Below are 26,203 nucleotides of genomic sequence, written 5' to 3'. Positions count from 1 at the left end.
CTACATTCTATGTACGAAATCTCAACTCTGGATACTTTCCCTAAAAGTGTAACAGTTCTTGCTAATATTATTTAGTACTTAAATATTTCTGTCTGTCTGTCTGTCAGTTACCTCTGAAATTTGAATTTTTACTTACATTTTGTGTGGGAAAACTTAACCGTTCTGGATAATTTCCCTGTAATTGTAACACATTTTTAAAGCTAACAAACTTTTAACACACATAGTTAGAGTACACAGTACAACACAAAGACATTAACTTGGCACCTGATTAGTGATTTTATAGTTTTATTAAATCTAGGTGCCAAACATAAAGTTAATATACCTAGCGGAATAGAGCAACAATCTCGAGCTGTCAAACGAAACCGAAATTGGTTTACATATGTGTGTAAAAATATGTGTACGTATACACTTTAAACACAAGCATGATTGAACATGATTTCTATGAGATTAAATTGTCAACGTGCAGCACGTGCCGACTGGCGTAAAAAAAATAAAAATTAAAAAAAGACACACAGCCGAAATTATAACCGTTTTTTGGAAGTCAGTTAAAAAAGAGTGCTGCTGTCATGTATCACACGTCTCTTTTTTTCACACAGTGTTACTGATAGTGACATCTCTCTTACTCAGGCCTTTGTTTCTCTATTCCGCTAGGTATATTAACTTTATGCTTGACACCTGATGGCTGATTTCATAGAGTTTTCTTAAAACAAGGTGCCAAATTAACTTAGGTATTTGTGTTATACTTAAACAAGGATATTTTTTCCTCACAATGCTTTTTCCGATAGGTCTGGGATGTGGAAATGAGCCCTGAAACAAAGATACGAAATTAGTACCCCAATTCTTCTATCTAAACTTTAGATAGAATTATGCTTTAGATTCTAAAGCATAATTAAGGATGCATTTACAATAGAAGATCTACTGAACCGATTTTATAAACTGTTTTACCAATAGAAAGTAATCTGCTTTAATAGTGTGTATAAAAATTCAAATGCTATAATATGAACGTTTGAAAATGAAAAAATGTTTTTCAAAATTTCACCTCCAAAATTAAATAGAAAATCAAAGTTTACTATTTTACTAAATTGTCTGCGGCGAACTGTTGATGATGAATCAGCATATAACATAAAATTTAATTTACTTAAAGTACCTACCGTTAGTTCTTTGCCCATAAACAAGTTTTGTCCTGGAAAATCACGCTGAAAACAATACTAACCCTTAGTTTGTTTAAAGCAATTCTACATCTCAAGCCTGAAACAGACTCTTATGCCGTTGAAGTAAAGGTCACGATAGAAGTAAAAAATAAATACTTTACTCAGATTCCACTATTTTAAATACATTAACAACAACTATAAAAGTAGCATCTCTGAAGCAGTTACTTTCTATGTTACTATGACAAATTCCTCAAAATTTGAAAGCATGAACTTAGCTAATTTAACTTTGTCAAAAGTTATAAAATGGACACATACACAGTGCAGACCCTAAAGTATTATTTTAGGCTAATTTTATAGGAAACTAGATGAAGCCCGCAACTCCATTGCGCCAAAATAAATATCGCGCGAAAACCGTACATTTTCCCTGAAAAGAAGTATAAAATGTCCCGGGACTCAAAGAATCTCCATAGCAAATTTCAGCAAAATCGGTTCAGCGGCTTGGGCGTTAAGAGGTAACAAATAAAAGACAGACAAACTTTCGCATTTATAATCAGGGCGAGCGAAGTGACTAGCGAGCCCTGGGATATCCCACAACCTGTACATTTATGGTACACTTTACGGAAAACCTATCACGCCTTTTGATTTGTGCTCATAGTTAATTTTATTTATATGTAGTGTTATCATCTGTCAGTCAAGGTCTGACGACGCGAGCCCTCACAAAGCTCGACTTTTAGCTAGTATTATTAGTATGGACGTACTAAATCAAAGAAACGGTGCTGCATTGATGTCGCGTTAAATATTAGAATCAGGGTACTGGGTAGTGTTTGTTGTAAACTAATATTCCGCCACAAAGCGGGGCTGGCTCTCAAGATATTCCTTTACATTATTTTTAGAAGAGCTGAAAGTGTTGTAAGGTAAATGTTATGAAAGATTTTGCTTTAGTTTGAGCTACATCGTTATATATTTTTTAAATCTACCTTATACAGGATGTATTAATATAAAACTAAGTTACAATACCGTAGGGTATATAGTTGTTCCTTATGTAGAGTTCGCTGTAAAAGTAGCAGTGCTGAAAGAGTTTTTTTTTATGAAATAAGGGAGCAAACGAGCAAACGGGTCACCTGATGGAAAGAACTTTCGTCGGACATGGACACTCGCAGCATTAGAAGAGCTGCACGTGCGTTGCCGGCCTTTTAAGAGGGAATAGGGTAATATTTTTTTACGTGGTAGAGCCATGCTTCGGCACGAATGGACCGGCTCTACCGGCGAAATACCACGGGCTCACAGAAAACCGGCGTGAAACAGCGCTTGTGCTGTGTTTCGCCGAGTGAGTGAGTTTACCGGAGGCCCAACTTCCCTTAATTACCTCCCCTACCCTGTAATCCTATTCCCTCTTAAAAGGCCGGCAACGTACCCGCAGCTTTTCTGATGTTGCGTGTGTCCATGGGCGACGGAAGTTGCTTTGCATCAGGTGACCCGTTTGCTCGTTTGCCCCCTATTTCATAAAAAAAGGGAGGGTAGGGAAGGGTAGGTAAGGAAATAGGAGAGGGTAGGGAAGGGAAAAGAGTAGGGGATTGGGCCTCTGGTAAACTCACTCACTCGGCGAAACACAGCGCAAGCGCTGTTTCACGCCGGTTTTCTGTCAGCCCGTGGTATTTCGCCGGTCGAGCCGGCCCATTCGTGCCGAAGCATGGCTCTATATATTTCGCCATTCTCAACTTATCGCTTAGACTAATAGCCCAAGGAAAAATTCTCTCTTTTTTATTATCTTCGTTATCACATTTTGCTGACGCGGACGAAGTCGCGGGCAACAGCTAGTAAATAATAATACTCCCCACACCGGTTTCGGTGACGGTGGCCAGTTTCATTGAAACCAAGCCAGGTACGCAGGAGTAATTTTATAGTGCCCAAGTGTGTGCGCAGTACAAAAGAGCACTCTATTCCTTCACTCTCATAGCCCTGTGGGACGGAAGACCGACACGACTGGCGAGAGATCAGGCGCAGGACCGACTTTTTACATGCTCATCTGACGCATGGATCATCTTACTTGTCAGACAATCAGGTGATCAGCCTGCATTGTCCTAACCAAACTTGGAAATAACATGTTTCCAACGCGAGAATCGAACCTACGACCTCCGAGTCAAGAGCCGCACTCTATACCACTAGACCACGGAGGCGTCAGTCCCTAATGGTTATAGAGCATGGCTCTCGACTCCGGAGGTTGTGGACTCCGACAATGCAGACTGATCACCTGATTGTCTGACAAGTAAGATGATCCATGCGTTGGATCATGGATGGGCATGTAAAAAGTCGGTCCTGCGCCTGATCTCTCGCCGGTCATGTCGGTCTTCCATTCCACTGGGTTATGAGAGTAAAGGAATAGAGAGTGCTCTTGTGCACTGCGCACACACTTGGGCACTATAAAATTACTCCTGCGTAGCTGGCCTGATTTCAATGAAACCGGCCACCGTCACCGACACCGGTGTGGGAGCTATTATTATAACCACTAGACCACGGAGGCGTTTTGTTGCATTACTGTAGCAAGGTACAATACAGCACCCTGCTAGTGTGCTGTATCTATACTAATATTATCTATGTAACTAATATTATAAAGCGGAAGAGTTTGTTTGTTTGAACGCGCTAATCTCAGGAATTAGGTCCGATTTGAAAAAATCTTTCAGTGTTAGATAGCCCATTTATCGAGGAAGGCTATAGGCTAAATTCTTTCAGTATTAGACAGCCCATTTATCGAGGATGGTTACAACTTATAGACTATATTTTATCACGCTAAGACTAATAGAAGCGAAGAAATAGAGGAAAATATGGAAAAAACGGATGAAACTACTGGAGCAATTTTATCTTATTTGTAGTGTCCGACCCAAGGGCTATTTTTGGCCGAAGCCGAAGCCGAAGGTTTATAATCTTAATCTCGACTCTCAGTAATTAATTTTGTTTAAAATTGTCTATAAGCTACAATGAATATTAAAATTAGGTATTTCAAAACTTTAATATTGAAGGTTTTTGCCCTACTAGAGATAGGAATAGCTCACAATTGACATAAAATATATGTCTCTAATGTCTAATGTGAGCTATTCCTATCTCTAGTAGGGCAAAACCAGAGATATATCAAATATTGGGAATGGCCGTTAGAGATAGTAATAAAAGCTTGTGATTTTGTGATTTATTTATTAATTATTTGTAGTCTAGTTAAGGAATGACTCAAAGGAGGGTATAGAATGCGTGAGCGGGAACCTAAGCGATTTCTACTGGAAATTATTCAGGGTGCTTAGAGACAAAACGTACTAAAAGTGCTGACGTCTAGGAGGTGAGCCGGAGGGAAGGGAGGGTGACAAACGTCTCAATTTTTAGTTTTTGGCTAATACCTTAAAACGATGCGTTGTGGCAATAAAGTTCTATAACGAAATAAAAGCTTATTCAATTCTCTATAACTATTTGATTCTATATAGTTTTTCCAAATTCCCTCCGTTTTTTGACTACACGCTCTGGAAGTTTCAGAATTGCTCTCAGGCATCTAAATTAGCCGCTGCTACAATCCCTGGTGCAGTGACAAAATATATTATTGTTTTAGTGAAGCCGGCGCTGGCAAATCCCCTATTGTCCTTGGCCTTGGTATTTAAAAATAATTACCTACATTTTTTTACCCCCGCTCTTGAAGGGTCAGCTCATTCCCGAATGTTTTTTATACATTTAACTAAGCAGGCTAACAATTAGTGTATGTTCCAACTGATGGAAGCTGGTTACCGTAATGCCTTGCTTCGTCTGCAACACCAGGGGTGCTACTGGCGCGTTGCCACGTCAAGGGGTGTAATGAGGGGATGGGGGGATGTGCTTACAGCCTTCTCACTTACTGAACGCTGCATAGAAGCGGTAAAGCTACTATTCAATCAGAATTAGAAAGGAGAATTTAAAAATAAAACACTTTTTATTTTCACTTTTCCTGAGCGTGTAGTATATGTAGTTTTCCCGAGTGTGTGTAGAAAACGGATGAGAATTCGTATAAAGTGTGTCGAATCAAAATTATAGAGAATTTAATAATTTTTTTTTTCATTGTAGAACATTTTTGCTACAACTCATCGAATTTTAGTTATTAGCCAAAAACCAAAAATTTAGACTTTTGTCACCCTCCCCTCACTCCTGCTCACCTCCTAGACTTAAGGACTTTTAGTATGTTTTATTCCTAAGCACCCTGAATAAGTTCCAGCAGAAATCTCTTAGGTTCCCGCACAGGCGCTCACGCATTCTACAACTACTTCATTGACTGTACTATTGTAAAAAATAATAATATCTTTATTATTTCATAAATAACAATAATTAGTCCAATCAATCAGTCTTTATTTAACTCGACTAGACCGAAACTAGACTTAAAAATAAAATAAACAAACACTAACTTCTTAATAAAAAATTAAATGATTTATTAAGAAGTTGGTGTTTGTTTATTGTATTTGACAGTGACTCCCAGTGGCCTCCGCATACACACAATAGACATAACGACCAGTAGTTCGACTGCAAAGAGACGGACAGGTTTCAATATCTGTCAAATTCGTCGGGTTTCACTAGGATTATAAGCGGAATGTGCCTCACGCTGGCTGATATAATTTATTTTTAAATATTTGAAATAAAGATTTCAAAACTGGATTCTGACAATTTTAATCGCATGTGCCAAAACACAAACAACAATACGAAAAAAGAGGAACACGTCCAGCGAATATGTCATAGTTTTAAATTCGTAGGTAACAAGTTAACAACCCTAGCGACGATTTTCGTCATAATACGTCAAATTTAAAAATTTCAACATCAGTTCTAAGTCGACATACTCTATCATTCTGTCTTCTCTGGCATACACGACCGGTCCGTCGCTCTCTCACGACTCACTCAGTCTTTCGTTCAATTTCGACGGTTGCTCGGACCTTCGGCAAAGCTTCAGCTTCGGCCGAAGCCGAAGGTTTCGCCGAAGGTGGTTTTTTGGCCGAAGGCTTCGGCCGCCGAAGCCGAAGCTTCGGTCGGACACTACTTATTTGGCACACATGAAGAATAGACCACGTGAAAGGGCACGTGATCTATTCTTCATGTGTGCCAAATAAGGTTCGTAGGTTTCTTTTTTTGCGGAAAAATGTACGGTTTCCGTGACATTCCTAAATTATGCGGGCGAAGCCGCGCGGAACATCTAGTTATGTATAACAATGTAGATCAAAATTAATAGTACCGGATTATACAATTATACATTATACATTATACACAGCTGAGTCAGCCCTTATTAACCTGAACCCTTGAGGTCTGAGCAGCTGCGCCGATTAATTAAAACCCTTACAGCGCAGACGAGCGACTTGTAGCCGCGACCTGTCGCTACCTAATCTCGACAACTGTTACCGTGAGACTGGATAATATGTGCCCGCCCGAACGCGCTGTGTGGCGGCTACACCGCGAGATTACAAGCAATGTACGTAACGATTTATTTAACTAGCGGCGCGGTCGCGCTGTCATTTACATACAATTGCTTGTCATCTCGCCACGCGACATAGACAAACTGCGAGGTCGGGCGGACCACTGACCTCCATTATAGGCGTACTTGTATAATGGAGGGCAGTGGGACTGACGCATATAAATCCAGCCCTAGTGTTAATATGATATTTATTTAAGAATTTAAGTATAATAGATATATTATAGAGATACACCCCGACAAAGAACAGATAAAGAAAATACAGCGAAGACTCAAAAATCGAGTTTATGGGCCGGCTCGACCGGAAAAATACCACGTTCTCACAGAAAACCGGCGTGAAACAGCGCTTGCGCTGTGTTTCGCCGAGTGAGCGAGTTTACCGCCCAATCCCCTATTCCCATCCCTTCCCTACCCTCCCCTATTCCCTCTTAAAAGGCCGGTAACGCGCCTGCAGCTCTTCTGATGCTGCGAGTATCCATGGGCGACGGAAGTTACTTTCCATCAGGTGACCCGTTTACTCGTTTGCCCCCTTATTTCATTTTAAAAAATCTAGCCTCTTATTTTGCTAGTCATAATTACAAGCGAAATAGCGACTATATGTATCCCGTTTGCACTGACAGACACAAACCACGCTTCCATCTGCTTACTGTATGAGAAAAGTTTTAAGACTGTTGTTTCAACCTGTGAAGATGAATATTATTTACATACAGTTGGCTAAAACTGTGTCTAAAGGGTTATGCTTTAGAGCATTTGTATAGCTTCCATACTTATATTATTTAAGCGAATCTATGACTGTTTGCTACCTTTTCACGCCTAAACCGTTGAACTGCTTTTGATGGGTGTGGAGATACTTTGAGTCCCAAGAAATGACATTTGACTTTATAAGTGTAAAAAGCTAACAGGCAGAGATACACACTTATTTTATAATTGTATAAGTAGTGTGGAATTTGTACTGAAAATTATTCTAACCACATAACTAAATATAATGTTTTCCTAAATAAGTATATATTACAAATGAATAATGATTTTAGAATTGCATATTAAGAGAGCTAAATCATTACCAGAGATTCGTCTGTCATTATTTTCTTCAATTCTGCATCCTGAAAATAAAATAAAAACATTTAAGTATTTAATTTTCTCTCTATACGGTTTAAAAATTGTTTAAAAATTATAAAAAGTCAAAACTGATTTTCTAATAAAAGCGCAATTTTCAAATTTCGAACTTGTTGCTAGCGCGCCATTTGTTTTTTTTTAATTCGTAAAGCTAACAGCCCCGCGCTTAACGTTAACAGCCTAGTCGGAATATTTTATGGTTTAACTGGCACGCTAGGTTGGCACCGGGCTCTTGTATAAATTACAACACGATAAAAAATATAAGCTCTCAAGTTGAAAACGCAAAATTGTGCCAGGGTTCTGTATGGCGTGTACTATAAAATTTATGTGTCCTCAGATTTATGAAATTGGAATCCAATTTTACGGTGACTTTGGACTTAGACTTGTAAAACCGAAAGAACTTTGTAAAAAAAAGTAAAAATATTCCTACATCATAAACGGCAAAAGAACGTTTTCTGGGTCAGCTAATATTATCCATATATTCCATAATATATTTCCATATCCATCCATCCATATATCCATACTATTATAAATGCGAAAGTGTGTCTGTCTGTTACCTATTCACGCTCAAACCGCTTTTGCTGGAATTGCATGAAGATACTTTGAGTTCTGAGAAAGGATACAGGATAGTTTTTGTCCCGGAAAAATGTACGGTTCCCGCGCGATAAACGAGTTTTTTCGCAAAGGAATTGCGGGTGTCATCTAGTATACTATTATAAATGCGAAAGTGTGTCTATCTGTCTGTATGTCTGTCTGTCTGTTACTTCTTCACGCCCAAGCCACTCAACCGGGTATGGAGATTGAGTCCCCGGAAAGGACAAAACGAATTTTTGCGCAAATTTATAATATTAATCTTATATCAAAGAAACGAGCAATTCTTGTATATATATACAGTGTGTAACAAAAATAAGTGGTGTAACTTTAGGGTGTTTACGTGTTCCTTGTAGAGAGTTCACTGTGAAAGTAGCAGCGCTGAAAGACCAAATTTTTTTTTCACTTTTGTATGGGGAAACTCGTGACGCTCGGGCCCTTGCCCATACAAAAGTGAAAAAAAAATTGTCTTTCAGAGCTGCTACTTTCACAGTGAACTCTCTACAAGGAACACGTACACACCCTAAAGTATTATCACTTATTTTTGTTACACACTGTATATATAATTGGAATCTCGGAATCGGCTCCAACGATTTTCATGAAATTTAGCATATAGGGGGTTTCGGGGGCGATAAATCGATCTAGGTAGGAATCATTTCTAGAAAATGTCGTTTTCATCGGATACCGAGCAAAGCTCGGTCAAACAGCTAGTAAGCATTATACAGCGAAACCCTAATAGCACATTGACCTAGCTTTTTAGCTTTTATCAGATAAAATAAATAGTTTTTGATATTGCGCGTGCAATTCAGGTGTTATACGGTTATGGGGGAAAAGGTCGCCGTAATGTTTTTTCAAGAGTTCCCTCGCATATTTTCTTGTGACTTACTTGAATATTATAATAAGGAAATATGTTTTAATACACATAGAAAAATGTAAATACACATGGACTTAAATGTAAGAAAAAATCATCGAAAAATATGCCAGTTTTGAAGAAACGCTTAAAAAGTATCCGATATCCGGGACTCAAAGTATCTCCGTACCTTTCATCAATATCTGTCAGCGGTTTCACCGTGAAGAGTTGAAGATAGACTTTCAGATTTGTAATATTAATATGGATTTAGTGAGAGAAGTTAGAGAGAAAGAAAGTGCTTGTGTCTCTATAGCTATGTCCACACTATGCGCTTTCGTGTTCAACTTTCGTTTTAGCGCATTCAATATTTGAATGCGTCAACGAACGCAACACCAACATTGTCATTTTTGTGGATACAGTCAGAGGGCATGCGTTGCGGGCATGCCTCACGTTCGCTGTTGACTGCGCTTTAACGAATGCCCTTGACAAACAGAAAAAGGCACAGTGTGGACAAAGCCCAAAATCCTTTCCTAGCGGATGCCTACGTCATAATATCTACCTGGTGCCTTACTCCCGAAAGTGATATTTACTTGATACGAGTCTGATTTCGATTTCGTTTTTGACAATGAGTTTCTAAAATACTAGAGTAGCAATGTCTTACAAAAGATTCTCAGAAATGCGTAACCACTTTTTTGTTCAAAAGACAATGTCAAGTCATATATTCGTTATGTCATTATGTATGTGAGATATGCCTGCAGGCATCTTCGAAGTGGCAACGCGTTGCTACCGTAAACTTCCAATCTAGTTACGTTAGTAACATAGAATATCATTGGTTTTTGATGTCATTGTAACGCGTAGGAATTCCGGAACAAAATCGTATCAAAATCGAGATGTTGACATGGCGTCTTGTCAACGTCGTTATGGCAACGTTGTATTGTTATTTAACATTATTAGAAGGTTACGAAAAATATGAAATATTATGTACCTAATGCAATGATAATATTCTAGTTTACTATTGACCTAATGTTTGTGTTTTTTCGTCATACCATAAAAATACATTTCTTTAAAAACATTAGATGGATGTGCTCATTTTCTACCATAGTGGGTTTAAAACAATGATATTCTATGTTACTAACGTAACGTTTAAAATGGTTATTTTCGTTAAGGAACATCTTGACATTAAACAAAATATATGTAAATTCTCTTTTGTAGTTACACTTAACATTGTCATAAGTACCTATACATATTCTAATATATTTTGTAGACATCAAAAGTTAGTTTTTATTTGGACAATAATGGTCCGTCCGACGCACCTTACTTATTTATACGTGGGAGAGCCATGCTTCGCCACGATTGGGCCGGCTCGACCGGAGAAATACCACGTTCTCACAGAAAACCGGCGTGAAACAGCGCTTGCGCTGTGTTTCGCCGAGTGAGTGAGTTTACCGGAGGCCCAATTCCCTTCCCTATCCTCCCCTATTCCCTTCCCTTCCCATCCCTACCCTCCCCTATTACCCTATTCCCTCTTAAAAGGCCGGCAATGCACCTGCAGCTCCTCTGATGCTGCGAGTGTCCATGGGCGACGGAAGTTGCTTTCCATCAGGTGACCCGTTTGCTCGTTTGCCCCCTTCTTTCATAAAAAAATACCTATAAATGTTGTTGAGATTCCTGGAAGAAAATCCAGGAATCGCAAAAGGGTACATGCGGGCGAGCCAAGCTAAGCACGATACCAAACTTAAATGGGACCGTATAGCTGTAGAGATACATTGGAGGTGCCATCAATCACATTAAAAAAGCTTGCAGGCGAGCTATATTATTATGTTAAAATAATAATGAATTAATATTTATTATCAACAAAAAATAAAACGACACGTTTTATTTTTTGTTACAATTAAGTTACATACAATCGATACCATAGTGACCCTAAAAACGTTTACATTACCTAACTCGGCAACAATCGATCTCAATCTATGTCGATGCCTCTGTTGCTACCGTGAAATTTGACGTTTGTAAACGATCTGAAATTCGATTCTCAGACAATTTTGTTTCTCGCGAGCACCTAAGATTTCGATTTGTCGAATGTTTCGATGCTGATTAGTTCCAAATTGAGCCACATCCCGATCGTGCGCTAGCATAGCTGTCAGGAATAGCAAAATCCATTGAGGTTGAATTAGTTTCAAACCGATCCGCAGCACGATCGTGCGCTATTTTAGATGTCTAAAGCATGTCTAAAGTGTCAAAAACCGTTGAAATCGAAATCGATATCAGTTTCGGGAGTAAGCCCCTGCATGCCAAATTTCAGCCCGATCGGTCCAGTGGTTTGGGCTGTGCGTTGATAGATCACCGTGTCAGTCGGTCACTTTTGACTTTTATATAATATATATTATAGATATATAGATACTGTACCGATTAAGATGGGTATTACAGATTTTTATGAAAGGATAATAGGTTTTCTTTCTAAAAAATGTACGGTTATTTTTGAAGGCATTTAGTACTTACATTAGCAGAACACAGTGCAAACATACACAGTATAGGCAACGTTAACTCGTACATGTTGGTACTACTGATGGCAGATGAGGTAACTTCTTTTATGATTGGCTCAGCCAATCGAGTAAGTGAATTGCGATAAAATGATAGATATTCAGTGGGTTCCGTAGATCTATACTAATGTTATAAATGCGAAAGTGTGTCTGTCTATCTGTCTTTCAGTCTTTCTGTCTATCTGTCTGTCTATTTGTCTGTCTTCACGCACAAACTTTTGAACCGATTTTGCTGAAATTTGGCATGGAGATACATTTAATGGAGATACATTGAATCCCAGGGCAGGCCCTGGGATTCAATGTATCTCTGTACATACTGTACATACTTATGTCCTGACATAAGATACTTTTGATCCTAAAAATGCTAGAATCACGCTACATAATATAAAGAAATTTTCATCATCATCTTGTGTTAATTTTTAAGATATTGTATAGCTTTGAGCGCGGCGACCGAATCAAGCGTAACGAGAAAAACCTAACCCCCACTCCGATCTCTGTGCCAGTCGGTGCGGCGTTGTTAGACTTCGGCAGGGTATTTATGTGCGTGCGAGTAGACGTATGCGAATTATAATTGCAAAAGTTGATAAAAATGCTATGCAATAGTATTTATTTACTAGTAAAAGGGTTAAGGTTTTACCCCCAGCCCACTGGAACCCTGCTGCCTATCCATGACGAATTAGGGTTATGACTATAATTCCGCGCGCGGCATAAAACTTTATTAACACTTTTTACGGCCCGTCTGACAAATATAGCGATTTTTTATTTACCAAAATGGCGGATTACAGATTAGGAGATTGTGTTCCGCCGATCCTGTCACCATTCAATAATACTACATAGGTCTACCAGAATCTGATATGATCATGGGCGTACCCAGGTTCTGGGCCAGGGGGGGAGGGGGGCAAATTACTCAGGTTCTGGGCCAGAGAGAGGGCAAATCGGATTTTTTATAAGCTAGGTGTTTATAAAGAATAAAAATTGTATAATTTTTTGTTGTAAAGATATTGTAGTTCAAACAAAAGGCAAACATTAGTTTTATTAATTTTTTATTTTTATAGATAAAAGTATTAGATAATATACTTAGTAGGGACGGACGTCAATATGATCCGGGGGGGCAGCTGCCCCCCCCCCCTGCCCGCGCCCGCGCCTCCCCTCGGTACGCCCATGGATATGATGGCAGATTTTCAAAAAATCCTTGATCATTGGATATATATTTGCATGTTTTACACACAGAATTACCCGCTATAAGGAAAAAATACCAGAATCTGATAGCAAATTTTAACTGCAGATTTTCACACAACCTCATCATCATTGGATAAATTTGTATATTTGCATCTTTCACACACAGAATCAGCCGCTATGAGGAAAAAAAGGATCAAAATGTTATATTCCAATTACCCCGGTATTGATAGAGTCAATTTACTTTCTCACTTTTTGCCATCAGATTCTTGTAGACCTATAACTGCCTCACTCACTGGACACTGCCGCACTCTTATTGATGATTTTTTTTCTAATCTATGCTGTCCCACTGCTGGGCAAAGGCCTTTCCCAAATAAGTTAATGGAATCAGAATTTTAAAATCCAAATATTCGACCGATGAATTCTTGAAATTGTTACAACATTTCATGAAATAAACTCTAATTATCCAATTTTGACGTGGGAGAGCCATGCTTCGGCACAAATGGGCCGGCTCGACCGGAGAAATACCACGTCCTCACAGAAAACCGGCGTGAAACAGCGCTTCCGCTGTGTTTCGCCGAGTGAGTGAGTTTACCGGAGGCCCAATCCCTTCCCTTTTCCCTTCCCTACCCTTCCCTATTTCCTTCCGTTCCCTCCCCTATTCCCTTCCGTACCCTCCCCTATTCCCTTCCCTACCCTCCCCTATTACCCCTTAAAAGGCCGGCAACGCACCTGCAGCTCTTCTGATGCTGCGAGTGTCCATGGGCGACGGAAGTTGCTTTCCATCAGGTGACCCGTTTGCTCGTTTGCCCCCTTATTTAATTAAAAAAAAAAAAAAAAAAAACACTAAGCAGGCTGATGATGATGAACTATAGCTAAGAACACTCTCGATCATTTAAATCGGTTTAATTCGGCTTAAATCGGTCAACCAGTTTGGATGCTACGATGCCACGGACAAACACACTGTTAAACACGACAAACTTATAACACCGCTTTTTCGACGGGGTTTTGCATCGTCTACCGACAACTGCAGCTCTTCTGATGTTGCGAGTGTCCATGGGCTAGGTCAGTCCCACCGCTGGTTAGCCTGTCAGCCTCCAGCTCATCGCGCCATCTTTTTCTAGGCCAGCCACGGCGAACGATGATGATTAAACTTGAATTTAATGAAGGGTTTGACAGATAATGTATATTGTATAGAGTTGGTATAGAGCTAATCTCAAAATCTTTATTTATTTACAGTGTGCAATATGGTGGATTTTGGCAGGATTATTTACTGTAGTGTATGTGCATTGCGCCCTCTGCTCCGACCTTCGCTCATATTCCCTATTGTTTCGACAGAGATTGTAAATCTATGCTTCGCAATCACGAAGCTAGAAGGTGGATCACCATGATGGCAATCATGGTAATCCATCGCCCAGCGTGTAGAAAAGCCTTAAAATTGCATAAACTGTCCAACTTCTAAACTGCGCACACATACATCACTCTCAAAAGTTTGGAATGAAAATACTGAACTTGTTTTACGTGAATTCAAATCATCTTTTCGTTCATATACAGGGCGATTCATAATACTTGGTATATTTTAATATGCATCAAAAAGTCCAACGTCTGCCAGTTCTACCTAAATTAAAAAAATGCGAGTGGCTCTTGGGGAATACCGGTGTAAAGCTATTGATTTGCATAGCATTTTTCATCAAATTATGCAATTATAATTCGCATACGTCTAGTTGTAGTCACACAAAAATCGTGTATCTGCCGAACTGAAACGACGTTAGACGATGCACGGCAGCGCCGCTCCGACCGGCACAGCCGGAGTAGAGGGTGTTAGGTTTATTTTCGTAACGGAATTTCTTCATTCGATCGCCGCGCTCAAAGCCCACGATAAAAGCTTAAAATAAACTAAAAATAGCACTCTGGGAGTGCCGACAGTAGTGGAAACAATTCAGCAGGCATACATTTTCGCCGCTCGGTCGAAAGAGTTTTTCTTCCTCTCCTACGCCGCGCCTACGTCTCCTCTTCCTCCATCTTATAAATTTTCAATCGGACCACGTGTCCTGGATTCTGACGCAATTTTAGCAACTTTTACTCAACAAAACACAAGTTTCTATCGTAAAACTACTTTAACTTAAAAATATTTTTTAATATTAGTCCCCAAATAAAAAAATAGCAATAATTTCTAAATGTACAGCAAACAAATTATGTTTAATGTATTAAATCTAAAACAGCATAATTTCTGGTCCTCCAAACAACCGCTATTAAAATTTTGATGATTCTCGGAACTGAGGTTGTTACAGAGTTATGAGAAGGGTTATCTTTCATCAGGATTGTCTTGAAGATAGGCCTTTGTTTAAGAGGGCGACTAACCCCAAAAATCGAACATCGTCCTTCTCTCTTCACACTCACGCCCGTCTTTCATATAAGTACAAGGTGAAAAAGAACGACGCGGATTCATCGCCAAATTAGTTATTTTCTCAATAACTCGATAAATATATATTTTAAAAATCCGCTTGGTCGATATCTCAATGATAGAATTTTATACAATGTGTTAAAATATTAACTTAGTTTATTGCACGGTTATGGCAATAAATGAAAAATTCGTGAAAATTAGATGCATCTTTGTGCTTTTTTCTATCGAGAACATTTTAAGATAATATCGTGTTTTTGCTCAGATCGATTTCTCGGAAATATAATGTCGTATCTAATTTTAGAAAATGAAACAATTCGAGGCTTATTTTCAAGTATAAAAATAAATTATAAAATCGACACTTTAGGGTTAGTCTCGCCCTCTTAAGGCCTGAGGCGAATGCAAAGTATACTACCATGTCATAGAAAAGTGGTGTTACAACTTTCGTTTTAGTCAGTTGTCCCCCCGTGGTGAGATTTCGTAACATTTTCCCCAGACCCCAACAAATTTTCACGCGCCCCCAATCTCACGCGAGATTTTCAAAATTTATGTTTTGGCTGTAAACGTGTGGATTATTGAAAAAAAAAACAAATTTATATTATTTCGTTGTAACTATGACTTTCATGTATGACATTTTTTTCGAGACTTGCATGAAGAAATAATTTTTCACACAATTTTACACAGTTTTTTACTGGATAAAAATTACATAATATTTGCTACGACCTAAGATCTAGGTGAGATTTGGAAAGATTGAGCTCGACCCTCTCCCCCTGTTTTTTTTTTTTTGTTTTTTAAGTATATAATACGAAATGGGATTTATAAAAAAATATTATTTTAGAACACCCTGTATGCCAGTGAGAACTTTTACAATATAAACTTTTTCTATCATTTCAAGACATAGTAAAATATTATGAGTTTTAAATTGTCTTGTAAATATTTTATTGAAACTAAAGAAGGTTCATATGTTATGAAATTGCTATATATCTTGGGTGTACTTACCCCTAAGGGACGTTCAATTATGACGTAAGTTTAGGGGAAGGTAGAATGACGTGGGAGAGCCATGCTTCGGCACGAATGGGCCGGCTCGACCGGAGAAATACCACGGGCTAACAGAAAACCGGAGTGAAACAGCGCTTGCTTGTGTTTCGCCGAGTGAGTGAGTTTACCGGAGGCCCACTTTTCCCTTCCCTACCCTTCCCTATTACCCTATTCCCTCTTAAAAGGCCGGCAACGCACTTACAGCTCTTGTGAAGCTGCGAGTGTCCATGGGCGACGGAAGTTGCTTTCCATCAGGTGACCCGTGACCCGTGACTTCAAAGGAATTTGAACGAAAAGTTTCTTTATACTTCGCCGAATATTTTTTAGTTGATCGACTATTACTCAATAACTTATGAAGTCTTCTTAGCCGTGATAGTTTTCCTTTTAAATTCAGCATATTACCCTCGTGAAATATTTCACATTTCTAGAAGCAACGGTTTAGCTGGTAGAAGGGGTCCCCCCCCCCCCACTGGAACGATTTTTTCGGCTTTGAAACTTCATATTTCACAAACGGATCTCTAAATCGGAAAATGATCTATGAATACTCGTAATATATATATATATAAGAAATACGTATACAAGAATTGCTCGTTTAAAGATATAAGATACCTTTAGCTGATATGTCATGGAACATCCCTGGCAACGTTAATCTTTTGTTGGGAGCTCAGCTATTTCCATATGTTTATTTAGGAAGTAGGATTGATTCTGGCTCTCGAGCACCTCCTGCAGCTATGACTGCTTTCGGCTATGTACTTATGGGTGATTTCCCTAGTACTGTTAATACTTGAGTAATTCCATCTCATAGCTCTTTTACAGCTTTAGGTCTCAATGATTGGTACAAAAGTTCTGGGAATTGGAAGAAATCTCTCCTAGACAATTTCTCAGTCCGGAGGACACGGAGTATGAGAATCTTTATACATCCTCGGTTACTCGAGATTTGGAGACTGGTAGATATACGGTTGCTTTGCCCTTCTGTAGGTGTCCGGAGGAGTTAGGAAATTCCCGCTCTATGGCTCATCGTAGACTGCTTGCCCTAGAGAGGAAATTCAAGCAAGTAATTATTAGATGTTTATTGGACAATGGTTCACAAAATCTCTCAAACTCTACGGGAGAATTATAGGAAGGTGATTGAAGAATACATAGACAACGGTTTTCTTTCTGAAGTTTTAGATTCTGACATTGTTGATGGTGGATATTATATTTATATGATAAAAAGCATACTTATCACAGTATATATACGCCCGTGATATCTGCATTCATGAAGCAACAGACAAACAAACGTTGGCATTAATAATATTAGTAACGATAAACCCAAATAATGCTCTTTTCTGGAAAAGAGAAACCTGGCCGTCGCCAAAAACGGCAGCTATTCAAATTTGACCAGTCACGAGTGTAGTTGAGAGTGAGAGCTTCTCAATGGAACAAACAATGGCTGTGGCCTGTGAGAGATAGCCGGCTGACACGACATGGTGTTGCCAGTTGAAGACTTGAATTTCACACAAAATTTAATTAAAATATGTACAGAAGTTAAGAGTTATTGGCGATATAATTTAACCTAGATGACTGCGACTTTGTTTATCGTGCAGATTACGTACATTTTTTGGGGATAAAATCCTATTGCCTTCCTAGGACATTAAGTATCTTCATACTAAACGTCCACAAATTACGTTAGTTTTTTAATTATCTGACCCCACCCCCCAATCTCACGTGAGATTTTCCAAAATGTGGGTTTCTTACGTAAACGCGTTGGATTGTTTAACAGTCAGTAGATAATATTATAATATAACGTCAAAGTTCGAATGAAATTAATATAATTTATTATAGAAATAATGAATAATGAATGATCTTAATCGTATTACGATTACGATTAAATCTTTAGCATAATATGTACAATCTGGATAAAATTGACCAAAATAGTATACTTAATTATTTTTGTTACAATTTGAAAAAATATATCAGCCAAGTGCGAGTTGGACTCGCGCACGAAGGGTTCCGTATCATTAGAGAGCAAAATTAGGCCATAAATTGTGTTTTTGTATGGGAGCCCCCCTTAATTTTTTAATTTATTTTAATATTATTATTAAATATTAAAGTACACATATAACTAAGGATTTTGTGAAAAAATCAAGTACCTACCTGTTGCCATTATTGATATAGGGCAAAAAAGGCCAAGAAAATCACGTTTATTGTATGGGAGCACCCCTTAAATATTAATTTATTTTGATTTTAGTATTGGTTGTTATAGCAGCAACAGATGTACTATCAGAGAAGTTGATTCCTATGCAAATCGGGAACCTAAGTAGTTTGGTCGCGTTACGTCAAACCCAGCCGACAGATCACAATTAACATTGAATTGACATGATCCGTCCAAATGACGTTGGTCCGTCAATTGCATAGGAATCAACTTCCTCGATGGTACATAATCTGTGAAAATTTCAAACTAGCTATTACAGTTCTTGAGTCACAACTCACAGCCTGGAGACAGACAGACGGACAGACAACGAAGTCTAATAGGGTAAAAGGGTCCCGTTTTTACCCTTTGGGTACGGAACCCTAAAAATCTCGTGAAATTTGCCGAGACCCCCCCTCTCTCCAACGTAAGATTAGATGAGATTAAACACCTTAAACACCTCACGTAATTTGTGGACCAAACATCAAAACGCCTTAGCGGCTAAAGCCTGAAGAGGTAACAGACAGACACGCAGACAAGCTTTTATCAATTTTATGCAACCTTCTTTTTTCAAGTCGTCGTATTTAAAGTAAGTTTATAAGTTTAATATACAGAAAAGAAAAATATAACAACAATATGATTAAGTGCAATAAAAGCGGCAGTAAAGTTTTGATCTGCAACCCCACGTCTCTCAGGTAGAGTGCTGTTTCTCATAAATCAGAGAATAAAACACACGAGGAATATTGGAGAAATAAAAATAGAGCAAGGGTAACACCTGAGGCGTAGAGATATTTTAAGAGCGAAATTTTCTTCTCTCTTTAAAAAAGTCCTCATTTTCAACATTATATACAGAGTGTAACAAAACTTAGTGACAATATTATTATGTACTTTAGGCTGTTATGTGACCCTTATGGCTAGTTTGTAAATAAGTAGTTAATTAAATTTTAACTTAATTTTAAGTTATTAATTGCATGTAAACACAAAAATAGCAAGTAGCAAGTTCAAATAAATGCTGGTTAACTCGTGAAACTTTTTAATCGGGACTTAACGCGACTTATTTATTACTACCGTTAAGTCCCGATTAAAAAGTTTCATTATAATGCAACGCGAAAGTTTAAAATGTTATGGTTTACTCGTATTAAGTTGATAGTAGTTAATTACTAAATTTTAACTTACTTAATTTTAAGTCATTAATTGCAGGTAAACACAAAATTTAGTAGCAAGTTGCAAATCAATTTTAGTGTAAGTAAAAAAGTATTTAAATTCAGTGTAAGTACTTACCTATAAAGTAATAAGTTTAAGTTTAGTTGACCACTTACCATATACTTAATACGTGTAAACCAGCCATTACATAGAGTTCACTGCGAAAGTAGCAGCGCTGAAGAGCATTTTTTGTGACTTGTATGGGCGAGTGCCCCAGCGCGCCGCGTCGCCGTGTCAAAATATTGAGAATTTGAGACGTGAATGCGCCGCAGGCTGATAAAGATTGGGAACCCCTGCCCTACAGTATTATCACTTTAGTTTTGTTACACCTGTAGCGCTAGCATGGCGACCAGCGGAAATGCGAAAGTATGGACAAACTGTGGAAAAAAACCTAAGGTGCCGGTCCGATCTTTTTTCGTTCCGAAAAATTCAATTAAAATGCCACTTTATGACAGACTATAGTCACAAACTGTGGAGATAAACTTAAGGTGCCGTTCCGATCTTTTTTAGTTCCGAATAATTCAATTAAAAAGCCACTTTATGACAGACTATAGTTCTAAAAATTCAAATAATATCCTACATTATGACATAATATATACCATAGTGTGTCATAAAGTGGCATTTTAATTGAATTTTTCGGAACGAAAAAAGATCGGAACGGCACCTTAGGTTTATTTCCACAGTTTGTCCATATTTTCGCATTTCCGCTGGTCGCCGTGCTAGCACTACAGGTATACGGAGTGTGGGGGATTTCTTGTTTTATTGATTGTCCTGAATGACGCCCTCACCACAGATTTCTGATAAGGTGACTAATAAAAAATATTTTTACTTTGTTACAATCTACGAATAATAAAAACTAAGGAAAAGTACCTCCGTCAAAAAAAGTGCACCAAAAGGCTACAAAATGAGACCCGAATGCATGCATATTTATGCATGTGTTCGGTACACATTTTTCGTGTATATATACTCGAGTGACATTCAACCAGGTTGACATGACAATGATTGTCAAACTCATTTTACAATTTGTTTACATAGGATTGTTTACTTACTTTTTACGTGGCTTTTTACAATATTTTTGTTGTTAAAATGCCTAAATGCCCTGTGAAATGGTGTAGAAGTCATACAGATACGACTTTGAATACAGGAATAACCTTGCATATATAAGTGAATTGTTTAAAATTATGCTTAAATTTCTTGTATTTTTGTCGACCCAAAAAAGATGGTTTATTTAAGTTGGATGCTAGGGTATTTGCATAAAATTAAGCTGGTATCTTTGTGTTTGTCTTATTAAATTTACATGTTATCCTAAAAGTGCAATAATCAAAAAATAATATAATTACAAAATTTTTACAAAGTCGCCATGGACAGTGGTATGCAAGATGTAACAATTTAATCATAAATGAAATTTTAGGGTCTGGCTGACATTACTCTAAATGCGTTATAAGATGATATGGGTATTCTCATATTTCTTGCTACGGATCTTTTTAAAACAAAACAAAAAAAACATACTGAAATAAATTACGTTCAATCGACAAAAACAAATAAGTATTTCCTTTAATATTGTAAATGAACAAAAATAAAAAGTGCTAACTGTTATTAAAATATTATATTAATTGTGAGTTATAAGTACAAAATTTACGTACCTAAGTTTTTAATTTCAATTCTGTAATAATTTTGCACATAGATTTTTGTAATCTGAAAACGTCTTCTCTAGGTGCTCGGACAGTTTTAGATGCGCCCGAGTCGTACAAGGTTTGTTCATAATTATTACATGTATATTATCATTATTTATTATCGATGTCTTAAGTATCAGAGGAAAATGTTTGATTTTAAAATAATTTAAATTATGTGCTCGTTTCTTCTGATAGTAGATGTGCTTGGTGTATACTGCATAATACTATCCGCTTTTGACAATTATTTGTTTCATAACTATGACAATGATAATAACCGCGCAGGCTGTCGTCCGGCGCGCAATATTATGATACGTTACCTGGGATACGACCTTGGCGAAAATCTGAATTGTCATATTTTAGTGTTCGAAAAGGAGCCAAATTTAAAACGGTTGAAGTATGCGAGTTACGTTTCCTTAGTTTTTATTATTCGTAGGTTACAATGCTATTGATAGCGACTGTGAATAAAGTAGTAATTATATTGAAAAATTTTCTTAACTCATACTGGAAACGCCATCTAGTATGAATCTTAGAAATTACGTGACATCTTCACATTCGGTAAACATTACATTAAACTGTGATAGATGGCGCTGTGTTCCACAATAAAATTTTAATTTGCAGTAGATAAAATTAATTATTAGAATTTCCTAGTTCCTACTGAAAATAACTAATACCAGAGACCAGACATACTATTTCCTTTGTCTATGCTATTAATATTATAGATAATAAATAAAATGAATGGAATGTTCATATTATATTAGGTATAATTTATTAGGAATATTATCACATTTTTATACACTTAGCTATTTGACAGGTTACAAGGTGTTTAAAGCTATAATAATAATAAAAGTTAGAATATATTTGCAAGTGTTATTTTAAATATTCAATATTTACTTCTTTTAAATTCTAAAATCGCCACAAAACAAAGCATAAAAAATAAGACTAACTTTTTAATTATTATGTAACATTAAAAATAAAGAAGCAATTATTTTATCCCTCAACATTATCCTCACTTAATTGAGATGAAATCCAAGTAAGCGCCCATTTTAAATTCGTTAGCATATATTTTAGTGCCTTTGTCCAGTGTTCTTCGGAATTAAACTGTATTTTAATTGAATAAGCGTTGGGTGGTGAGGCAGTATCTTCTATCTTTCCCTTGTCTATTCTATACGGTAAACAGAATCCATTATTACCTTTTTCAACTTGTTCTTTGAACTGCTGTAAGCAGTCCAGAAAAGCGACCATGGCTCCGTCAAACTTAGTGTCCCATAGAAATCGGAATCCACCCGATCCATACAACGGTAAAGCTTTCTGATCCTCCAATACCTCAATGTAGGAATGATTACCGTATGGTACGAGTCGGTATCTTTGGAAACAGAAGTTTATTTTTCTAGCTAAGGACGATAGGAGGAGTACAGTTTGGCCCCAAGCGGCATTGATTTCAGACCAATCGACTGGAGCGGTAGGCAAGCGACCAAGCCGGAAATTATTTATGATTCCAAATTGTCCAGAATCGGATATGTGAAAAGTGAGCTTGAAAATATTAGTTTTCTTTAGCTTTTCTAGCTGTGCTTGTGTATAGGAGAGCTGACATTCATAAAACTTCATCTGATCTTCAGTCGTCATCAAATCTTTCCGATGCCTCGTATATTCTCTCCAATAAATATCCTGTTCTAACTCTAATCTCTCTTTCTCTCTCTCCTGCACCTCTATCTCCTCTTTCATAGCCTTCTCCTCTTTTTGTAACGCAGATAACTCTTGCAGCAGCCTGTTCTGTTCTTCTTTCCAATCTTCCAACTCTTTTTCTAGGCCCTCCAAGTTCAAATCTTCTTTGTCATCTTCTAACTTCTTTAAATAGTCGTTGTAGTCTTTCCACTCGGCTTCTGTCAACTTCAGCTGGTTATCCATCAAGTCTAGAAGAGTATCTGTGCACTCATCACACAGGGGGTGGTCTACATCGGAGTTATTAGAGAGTAGGTCAAATAGTGTCGCTTTTACATGTAACTGGTGTCCCAAAGAGGCAGTTTCCCATCCATCAGATATGACCATGAATCCATTGGCTCCGTTACCAGAGTCGGACATGCGAAAAGGCGGAACATAGTGCTCCAAGCTAGATGATTGCAGATCGAGATCAGTTTCGTTGTTACGTCGTATCTGTAGCGCTAAATCAGCTATGGTATGCTCGCCCAGGTGGTTCAATGAGTCATCCAGCTTCAGAGGCTGCAGACATCGTTGGCAGGAGAAGTTCACAAAAGATTTTGAGTCACTCATGTTTTTGCGCAATACTGTCTCATTGGTTCTAATATTTGTTTTGTTCCCACGAGCCTCGATATGACATTCAATTTAAGTTTATTATTTAATATACAATATTATTCCACTGTTTTACAAATTAGTTATTGTTGTAGTAAATAATTAATATGAGACAAATTTGTATTGAAATCAAAACACTATTTTGATCATTGATATAATATTATTTTGATGTAATTTTGCAATATTTGCATCAGCATTCAGCCATCAGTAACAGATGACAGTTGGCACTTGACAGTTCACAAATGAATGATGAATGACATTTGACTTTGACTTTGACTTTTTCTTCTATTTTGACAACTTGACACAAAGGAAATGAATGACATTGACAATTTTCCGAGAAATTGACGTTTACTTTTTTCATATTGTTGAATGTGATGCATTGACAATCATAAAACAAGATATTATTTTTACCCGCAAAATAACGGTGATTTATAGGTCTACCAGATTCTGATGGCAATTTTTAACAGAAGATTTTCATTTAAAAACATCCTTAATCATTGGATAAATTTTTATATCTGCATGTTTAACACACAGAATCAGAATAAGAAAAAAAAGGATCAAAATGTTTTATTCCAATTACCCCGGTATTGCTAGAGTCAATTTACAGATCACAAAAACACAATATTTATTAAGATTGCTTTAAAAACTACCTGTTTTTCTTTAAAATCAGGCGTTCTTTTACTTAAAAACAGGTAGTTTTTAAAGCAACCTTATAATATAATATTATGTTTTTGTGCTTTGTCCAATGACTGGTACTGTTCAATCACTGGTATCCTACCCAGTACCCTATAATATTACTAGATTATAATCTATATATATTATGGTTACATACATAATATGTAATATACTTACTTCACTTTTGTGCATCGTGCAAGAACGTTGGAATTTGTGCTGGCATTGAATTAACAATTTTGTCCATAGAGCCCAAAGTTAACGTCATACTCTTTGATAAGCGCTTATTCCACTTGTCCTATTTAGGAAGTCCTAGCTAGGATCCTAAAAAATTTAGTCAAGTGGAATAACATTTAGAAAGCTAGGATCCTAGCTAGGATCCTAAATCGGAAAAAAATGTGGCTCCTAAATGACTAAATCAGTGTTGCCAGATGGTTTCAACCTTTTATCTGTAGTAGGAACTGCTAAATCTGTATTAAAGTCAATTTATATTATATTATAAGATCTGGAATCCATTCGTTAAGTCTGCTGGTTCCAAGTAGTTCAGAAAGTTCATAATTCATAATTTTACGTGGAGCAAAAATTCTTTCAACCATCTTTTTCGCCTTTTATTTATTTTTATTTTCATTGAGCCAACAGCTAAGCCTATGAGAAGACCAATTTTTGTTGCTTTGATAGAACTGGAGCCATTAAGAAGACGTCTGACCAAAATGACAACTGATTTAGTCACTAAATTAGGACAAGTGGAATAAGAAGCGAACTAATTAGTCTCCTATGTAGGATCCTAGCTAGGACTTCTAAATAGGACAAGTGGAATAAGCGCTATAGCAAGGGCGCGGCGTCGCCAAGGGGGCGGGGGGGGCAAAGAGGGGCAGCTGCCCACCCCTAGAGGTTCTAAAAAAGTTGCCAAATATAATGCAAACACTATAATATTAAAATCTGGTAATTTAAAAAAAAATACGCTGTACGCTGTACACTTATTCAAATTCCTTTTTATTATTATTCTATTTTTCTAACAAATGTATATATAACTTATTTACAAGTTTTTTATTGCATAGTAATGTAAAGATGTAAGATGTAGATCAGCTGTACCTATATGTAAGGCTCGTAGTACAAGTGAAAAGCTTCATGTGGATACACCTTTACGTACAATACAAAAAAAAGTATGAATTGTAGTAGGTAAAGTCAACTTGCCCCCACCCCCTGCGCCATCGGCGACGCCCTTGTTTGATAGTCTAGATTCTAGAATAATAATTATAAATTAATGTTGTAGAGATGGCTAAAATATTATTACTAGATGACGCCCGCAACTCCGTTGCGCCAAAACTCGTTTATCGCGCGGGAACTTCTCTGAGGGTGGGTTGCACCAACTTACTTTGACTATAACTGTAACTTTAACTATAACTTTAACTCCAATGCAAAATGTCAAATCTTTGGTTAAAGTCAAAAATGAACGTCATAATATATAAACCATAACCATAGAGCTCGACAATGCACTTAAGGCGACGCCTTGATAATTTCGAAGCAAAGTCGATTTTTCTCAGCAATAACTAAAGCTAAGAAATTAAAGTTCATTGTCAGTATTCATCATGTCTTTGTCTTTGAATTACCCATATCAAAACACGATTGGTCAACTTTTATAACACAGAATAATTTAAAAAAATACCTCTGTAAAAAAAGGGATCTATTTTGCCAACAGAACAGAGTGATTTAAGCTTCCAAAATTTGTACATAAATTGGTTCAAGCATACACTTTAGTTTGCCCATAGCTTATATGAAATGTATTTATGACTAGATGACGCCCGCAACTCTGTTGCGCCAAAACTAGTTTATCGCGCGGGAACCGTACATTTTTCCGGA

The 26,203-nt window shown here is 37.4% G+C and overlaps 2 protein-coding genes and 1 long non-coding RNA gene across 6 annotated transcripts in view; 1 reads left to right on the top strand and 2 right to left on the bottom strand.

Moving 5' to 3' along the window:
* The window catches only part of LOC121737958, an 88,212-nt gene extending 76,452 nt beyond the window's left edge, over positions 1-11,760 (bottom strand). For 3 of the 4 annotated variants that reach the window (XM_042129701.1, XM_042129703.1, XM_042129705.1), the window contains exons 1-5: positions 11,663-11,760; positions 7,671-7,709; positions 1,152-1,196; positions 769-807; positions 137-175 (exon numbers count right to left, since the gene is read on the bottom strand). In XM_042129701.1, the coding sequence (XP_041985635.1) occupies positions 137-175; positions 769-807; positions 1,152-1,196; positions 7,671-7,709; positions 11,663-11,716 (216 nt within the window). In that variant the 5' untranslated portion in view covers positions 11,717-11,760. The remainder of the gene's footprint in view (positions 1-136; positions 176-768; positions 808-1,151; positions 1,197-7,670; positions 7,710-11,662) is intronic. The other variant, XM_042129704.1, reaches the window with a different exon arrangement.
* Positions 1-26,203, top strand: part of LOC121737965 — a 380,295-nt gene that overhangs the window by 121,334 nt on the left and 232,758 nt on the right. The gene's annotated exons all lie outside the window — the stretch shown is intronic.
* On the bottom strand, positions 22,242-23,855 carry LOC121737950 (beclin-1-like protein). Its single transcript, XM_042129692.1, has one exon. The coding sequence runs from the start codon at positions 23,630-23,632 to the stop codon at positions 22,352-22,354; it is 1,281 nt and encodes a 426-aa protein (XP_041985626.1). The 5' UTR covers positions 23,633-23,855; the 3' UTR covers positions 22,242-22,351.

Source organism: Aricia agestis, chromosome 22 (genome assembly GCF_905147365.1).
Source record: "Aricia agestis chromosome 22, ilAriAges1.1, whole genome shotgun sequence".
Classification (NCBI taxonomy): domain Eukaryota; kingdom Metazoa; phylum Arthropoda; class Insecta; order Lepidoptera; family Lycaenidae; genus Aricia; species Aricia agestis.
The sequence above is the reverse complement of the archived record's forward strand: the minus strand, read 5'-3'. Positions and strand labels throughout refer to the sequence as shown.